This window comes from Plectropomus leopardus, chromosome 17, assembly GCF_026936395.1.
Source record: "Plectropomus leopardus strain MGB_pleo_1.0 chromosome 17, ASM2693639v1, whole genome shotgun sequence".
Classification (NCBI taxonomy): Eukaryota; Metazoa; Chordata; class Actinopteri; order Perciformes; family Serranidae; genus Plectropomus; species Plectropomus leopardus.
This window is the reverse complement of record NC_142192.1, coordinates 16736644-16744482: the sequence shown is the minus strand read 5'-3', so window position 1 is coordinate 16744482 and position 7839 is coordinate 16736644. Positions and strand designations below refer to the sequence as shown.

General features: G+C 40.7%; 1 protein-coding gene across 1 annotated transcript in view; it reads right to left on the bottom strand.

The window, feature by feature from the left end:
• Positions 1–941: 941 nt before the first annotated feature.
• The window catches only part of col8a2 (collagen, type VIII, alpha 2), a 123643-nt gene continuing 116745 nt past the window's right edge, over positions 942–7839 (bottom strand). The window contains exon 5 of the mRNA XM_042507074.2: positions 942–6729. Within this exon, the coding sequence (XP_042363008.1) occupies positions 4826–6729 (1904 nt within the window). The 3' untranslated portion in view covers positions 942–4825. The remainder of the gene's footprint in view (positions 6730–7839) is intronic.

The window sequence follows — 7839 nt, the reverse complement described above, 5'->3', positions numbered from 1 at the left end:
GCAACACATTTCTACACCAAATGTGTCATGATGAAAATGTCTTCTTGCAACTGCTCTGGGGTACTTACTAGGAGAGACTGGAGATATTTTCAACACTTTTTGTATTTCTCAGAGACTTTTATGGAATACAAAAAGTTTACAAAAGCAGGCTCACCCAGATGATAAACACTAGGTGCCTGGCAAAAGATCATGTAAAAGACGGAAAAACAGATATTATTAAATTTACATACCATTTAAACATCATTACATATCACATATGGTTCACAATATTTATGTGAATGGAAGAAGACAGATGTTGCAACTGACCCTAACCCTGGGGACAAATGCAACATGTTAAAAAAATCATTAAATTTCATGATTAACTTGTGCTTTTTCCCCCAAAAGCATAGTTTGCTGAAATTAGGTTGTACAATGATGTTATAATGTTATTAATTTCTACAATAACATCGTATTTATCTTTTTTTTAGTATAATTTAACAAATTCCTGTCAGTAAAGCAATTACTGTGTCTTGTTTGTGGGAAATCCCTCTGTTAAGAAACATCTTCCTCAATCCAGACATACTGAAAACAAACAAGCTAAATTCCTATTACTATTTACTAACGGAGAATTACAATAATGAAGTTGCAATAATATGAAATAATGAAATCATCACATGATTACATTAACTCTAATGATTATGGAACTCACAACTAACTTGTTACTCACTCATTTGCATATACAAATGTAGGTTATACATTTTAACTGGGTATGTGCTGTATCTGTCACCTCTTTAGCATGTTTCTGATTGGAGGAATAAGAGCTGTTTAAGCATCCCATGTTGCAACCATCCCCACTCTCCCCTACTAGCAACAATACTGTGTGTGTTGCAGTGATTTAAATTTTTCTTCATAATGTCCACATGCAGATACAGTACAAACAAAGAGGGGACCTTACACCAATATACAAGAAGGTTTTTATTGATGTGGTATCAATACAATCAAGTACTGTAGATTTTGTATAAGCAGACAAACATTTTCAATCAAAAAGAGTGCATTTTATACCCAAATTCTATTGCATAGAGTGCACGCAATAGCCTAGTATGACAAAAATCCTCTAAGTTGATACATTGTACATTACGCAAATAGAAAATAAAAGTCCACAAATAATCCTTCACAAACAACTCTAGAATGCTAACTACACGTTGTAAATGCTCTTAACTCATCAATGCTGTTAAATACCATTTATACGTTCTAGGCTTCGGTGGTCGGTTTTGGCATCCCTATTAAATTATCATAAATGTATAAATACATCTTCATTAATTCCATGTGCAAATGGGAATGGCCGTTTGTATTTATTGAAACTAAAACAAACAAATATCCCTTAAGAACCGAAGCAAGGCTTTTTTAAAAAAAATCTTTTTTTTTTCTTTTTCTTTTGTTTCTTTAAAAGAAAAACAAAAACAACACTTCAAAGCATTTTGTGATCGGGGCGGTACATGGATCTTACTTGTTAAATGATTTGCACACAGGGCAAACTCTGAACATGAGTGACATTGTGTACAACATAAGGACAGAGAGTTATAGCCACATGTAACTCACATCACCATTAATTGTGACGAAAAATAGAAGGCGACCAAAAAAAAAAAAAAAGGCAACATACAGTACATAACGAGCCTTGGACTGTCTTGTAGACTCACACAATAATAATGAAATGTAGCAGTTGTAGTTGTGTTCATGTTATGAAATGGAAAGAGCGAGGGCAAGTGCATTGTTTGCATTACATAGATGTAAAATACTGATTAGGCACTGCTTTTCCAGAAGAGTTACTGTTTATGTATAGTGATGATTAATAGAAACTGTTGAAAATCAGTATACATTCATTCTGATGCAAAGCTCAACATTTGGCACAATCATGTACATTGACATCCTCCATCAAGGTGTAAGGTAGTCCTTAATTCAGTGTAATGAAAGCATTTTGGCAGCATAACTGGGATTTTGTTTAAGCTGAGGCATGTAAAGGCGCAAAGTTGTTATGATAAGCGTAGACTTCTCAAATTTTGCCCAAATGTCTATCTCCTCTCCTTTGTAACTGCAACCACTTCACCAGAATGTCTTATTTTGTTCGTGACTTGGTGCAAGTCAAAAGTTATTGCACACCAGTATGCCACAGAATTATGTTTTATGTTTAGTAAATGTTTTCATCTTTTATCATTATATCAGTTTCTCTGTCTCCCATCTATTCATGATATAACTTGTTCCCTTACTTTGCAAAGGCACTGTCACTATGTGGGATAGTCTTAGAAAAAAAACAAAAAACAGGCCAAAACATTTTAAGTGAGATCTCTTGTGGAACATTTACAGGACTGTAAATTATTCCTAATGTTTTGTAACTTCACTTAAGTTTGTTATTATCCTTACAGAAGTTTTCACGACCTGAATGCCAATGGGACAATGAGACACAACCCCACACACACACACACACACACACACACAAGTATATTGACACAGTGACAGAGAGAAGAGTACACCTACTAGCATACACATACACACACACACACACACACACACACACACACACACACACACACACACACACACACACAGCACGTATCTTTAATGCCTCATCCAACAGAAATGAGTAAATACACTGCTCTCACCTCTGGCCCACCACCTCTCCCAGAAATCTGGCAGGGGTTTGTTAAATGTTACACAACCTGCATTTCATAACCAGCCTCTGTCAGTCCCTTTACTTATTTATGGAGTAAATGCAGATTGATTCTCATTTCCGGCTTTGACATCCTTTGCTTCTGAAACATCTTGTCCTCGTAGCCACGGATGTTCCATTAAGTTTAACAATAAATCAGATGTTTTAGACACAACGGTTTAGGGATTAATGGTAACTCTTTTCACTCACAAATGATTCAAATTGCTCTCATTTGCCCAGCATAAAGTCACACAAAAACTGGCCCTGAAGGAAGAAAATTAATGGGTTTTTTTTGTTTGTAGGGTTCGCACAGACGGGGGCGAGTCATATTTAAGGACTTGAAAGTTCTTTTTCAAGCACTCATTGTCATGTAATAATAAAATTGTTTTCTCCACAAAAATCTGTTGTAAGAAAATTGTGCAAATTCGTAAACGGAGCAAACGTGCTACTGGGGCCTAAAATCAATTTATTATTAAATAACTGCTGCTTATGTACCGCCAAATTACAGATTGAAACTCGCATCAACGGTTGACGTTGCTCAGCCATTGGTGTGCGACATCCTGGTGCCCACTATTTACGGGTGTTTACCGACCATTTGGTGCCAATAAGGAATTAGCAGATAATTGAAACCGAAGCTGTAAGACGATTATCTAATTTAAAAAAGAAGAAAAAAATATGCTGTTCTTCTCTCACTTATGTTCAAGTACTTCTTAAAGGACCAGGTTAAAAAAAAAGTCTGTTTTTCAAGGCATTCCAGGACTTTCTGAGTGTCGAATTCAAGTACTTCAAGCACCTTGTACGAACCCTTTGTCATCCATTTGAATCCCTATTTTCTTAAGCAATTATAGCATCTGCACAGATGTTGCAATACATGGCCAGAATGGGGCTTTCGTAGTTTGGCGGTACAGACTGTTCACTCGCAATGTTAATGTGATACTGATTTATTAATAGGTAGTATACCATGAGAAAGCAGTGATGTCATTGTCAAAGAGTCTGAGGAGGATTCCTGTGACAGGGTGATAGAATTGGCAGTGCAAATGGGAAAAATCAGATCGATACAAGGAAGAGGGGCCATCGATCCAGCTGGAGTTTTGTCCTTATTATCCATTTTGCAGTTGCTCTCAGTATCTATTCTATGACATGTAAACATTGACTGCATGCATACATAATGTCCTTAATTAATATCGTCCTGAAAAAAATAATTAAAAAAGGCATTATCCGCTTTAAAAGGGCAGTTAAACTTTACAATGCTAATACTGTGAGGTCATTAACTCTTGGATTGTATTTATTGGTTTGCATTTCCGGACAGCTCAATAAATTATAAGAAAGATAAAGATCATTTTAAATTGTCACCGACTAAATTCAGAAAGAAGCAGAGAAAAAAGCATCCTACAGATGCCAACTAATTGTCAAAATATATATCTCACTCTACAAACAAAGATTTAATCCCATTAATAATTTTAACATTGTTTAGAGTACCAAAAGGGTCAAACAAAAAGAAATGTGAAAAGTATTGGTACTACAACACCAAATGCCTTGTTTTGCTGTTGTTTGTCTATATTTTCTGTGTTGTGTCATTGCTCTTTAGGTCAATATTCACTGTTTAAATAAGATCACAACAGGGACGTGACTGCAGCCAGAGGAACCGATCACCCCTCAGGGTCTGGTGATGTCAGAGCATGTGGGCAGGATGTGCAGTCACACGGGAAGGTCTGTTACTAGCACATTACAAAGTAAGGCACTTAATAGTCTGAATCCGAAAAACAACAACAATGATGACAAGGACCAAATAATAACAATAAAATTATGACAATATAATAATTAAAATAATATAAGCAAAAAAAACAAAAAAACAAAAAAAAAAAAAAAACACCAACATAAAATACAACCCAAAACACACATTTGAAGGACACTGAAACAAAGAGCACAGTATGAAATTCCTACCCCTGTCTTTTAAAACTTTCCATATTTCGTTCACAAAGTTTCTTTCGGTGATGTTGCTGAGCATGAGACATATAAAGATGATTGCAGTAATATTGAGAATCCTATGGGTTTTGCGTTTCTGTTATGGCTGCAGGTATTTTAGGTTTAAGGCTGCTCTGAGGTGCCAATACAGGAACATGTTTGAATGAAAGGACAGGGTTATGTGGGACAGAGCAGGAATCCTGAGAAGGAGGAGTGGATGTACTCGGTAGAATAGAGGCCGTTTGCCTGATCTGACGGCATCTGGACCCAAACCTGGTCACCCTCCTTCAGCTCCAGGACAGCACTACCAGACGCCTGGTCCATGTAGCCTTTCTTGTATTCGTCATAGGTGTAAGTGGCTGGTACATTGTTCTTGTACAGAGCCACCCACAGGCTAGTTCCCTTTACATGCATGTGGTACGCAAAGTAGTAGACACCAGATAAAGGAGCAGTGAACATGCCAGTAGCGGAGCTGTAGGCGTTTTGCCCGTTGTACAGGGTCCTGTCAAATTTGATTGGCATGGCAGAGGGAGGGAAAGGTGTGGTGAGGATGGCTGTGAAGGCCGGGGCCACGGAGGCAGAGAGTGGGACTTGACTGTATGCAGGCCCCTTCCTGTCCCCTGGTACTTCATCCCCTTCCAGCTGCGAATCAGTTGGCCCTGCAATAACTGTTTGGCCATTTCCTGGAGGGCCAGGGGGCCCGGGTGGGCCAGGTGGGCCGGGGTTACCATTAAGACCAGCAGGGCCTGGTTTACCTGGAGGACCCTGAGGACCTATAGACCCCTTTTCTCCAAGCTTACCCAGTCCTGGAAGCCCTGGAAGTCCAGCCTCACCCTTCGGGCCAGGGACGCCCTGAGGCCCCATGGGACCCATGGGCCCCTGTAGACCAGGAATGCCTGACTGACCCCTGGGGCCTGGAGTCCCTATAAACCCTGTTTCACCTTTAGGCCCTGGAGCTCCTGTCAGCCCTGGATTTCCAGGCAGACCGATGTGCCCTGCCTCACCCTTGGGTCCAGGTTTTCCAATAGGACCATTAAGCCCAGGGATGCCTTTTTCCCCAGGGATGCCAGGTTTTCCAAAGGCTCCACTAGGGCCTTGGTCACCTCTGAGGCCAGGAAGTCCTGGAGGGCCCTGGGGCCCTGCCTCTCCCTTCTGTCCTGGCAGCCCATGTTTTCCAGGGAGTCCCATTGGGCCTTGAAGTCCTGGTGGTCCTGATTGTCCATCAAGGCCCGGTTCACCAATTGGGCCCACCATTCCTTGCTCCCCTTTGTCCCCTGGAAGACCAGGCAACCCACCGTGGCCCTTGTCTCCTTTTGGCCCACTCAGACCAGGTTTTCCATAACCAGGAGTCCCAGGAAATCCAGGAGAACCTCTGGACCCTGGCTCACCTTTTGGACCTGATGGACCTGGTCCTCCAGGCAGTCCGTCCAGCCCAGGCTTCCCTATCCCAACTGGTCCTGGTAGACCTTGTAGACCTGGAGCCCCAGGCTCTCCTGGTTCTCCTTGTCCCCCATCAGGTCCTTGATCACCTTTAGGACCAGGAAGTCCAGGCAAACCTTTTAGTCCCGGTTTGCCTATACCTGGAAGACCAGGTGGTCCTGAACTGCCTTTTAGCCCAGGAGGGCCCCTTAAACCCGTAGGCCCTGGCTTCCCATTTCCATTCTCGCCCTTAAGCCCCCGCTCACCTGGTGGGCCAGAAAGACCCTTAATTCCTGGTTCCCCCCGAGCTCCAGGGGGGCCTCTGATGCCTGGAAGTCCAGGTTTCCCATTCAGAGACAAGCCAGCTGGGCCAGGGAGGCCGGGCTGGCCTGGAGCACCTCTAGGACCTGGTTCACCACGTGGGCCAACCTCACCATTAAGCCCTGGCATCCCCTTTGGCCCAATCTTTCCTGGGAGACCTGAAAGTCCAGGCTTACCAATGCCTGGAAAACCAGGAGGCCCCTGAGGGCCTGGTTGGCCATTGAGACCCGGCTTGCCCAGTCCAGGTTTTCCTGGAAGCCCTGCTGGCCCAGGGGGACCTCTTGGTCCAGGTTTCCCTTGGGGGCCTGGTTCCCCCTTGATTTCCATCATGGGTGGCATATCTAGAAAAAGAGGAGATCATGTTGTTAGTATAATAACGTATTTCAAACAAAAAGAAAGCAGATCAATAAGTTTATAACATATGAAGGGGTGTGTGTGTGTGTGTGTGTGTGTGTGTGTGTGTGTGTGTGTTGTGTATTGAACGCATTTAGAGCAAAACAAAAAAAAAAATTCAAATTGCTTTAGGTCAAAGCTTAATATAAAAAAATATAGAAGACACTCAATAAAAAAAAAAATAAGAGAAGCAATTCCTATCGACGCTGCAACCAGCTGCACCCACAGCTGCTGCGCCATTAGAGGTAAATTTGGTAACCAACTGTTTTTGACTTGGCAGATACTGCTTCATCATCACGTAATAATTAAAGATGGTGGAAACCTGGACTTCACACATAATTGCCATTTAGCGGTAAGGGTGTCAGGTTTGTAAAATAACTATGAAATAAAAGAAAAGACAATGAATCATCGCTACAGTGTCAACTCATCAGTCCTTTAAAGTCTGCATTAAGTTTAGCCATAATGAATAAGACTTTTAAAAGAAATATGTCTTGATCAAGCAAATGCATTAGATGACAGTATCATTGCAGCAGTGCATGCATCAGTGGACTGTTTAAAAGATTAGATACTTATGAATTAAATTTCTTTTGTTGATATCAGTATTTTCGATAAGCCGCAGTGTTTTAAAATTTCATTGTCAATATAAAGACAGTAAATGTAGCAGCTATTAAAGGCACTATAGAAGATGATCTATAAATATTCCTGAGGGTGTCAAAGTACATTTCCAAAACAATAATGTAGGGAAGAAGGAATTAACAATGAATGAAACAGCTACATAAAATCATAATACCTTGAAATTGTTGTCATCTTGAATTTCAAAACATTATGTCAGAGTTCAAGTCTGTTGGATAGTGTCCTCTGAATTTACTTTTATATCATTTTGTGATCTGATGACTTTTTCCATTCTTCTATCCTATGATTTCTTCTAAAAACATAGGGGGAGGGCAACAAGCAACTTATCAAGACATGGCAAAAATTTGCAAAATAATTTATTTCTTTAAAAATTACAAGAAAATTACCTGAAAATAAGCAGCAATTTATTAATTTTTATTTTATAT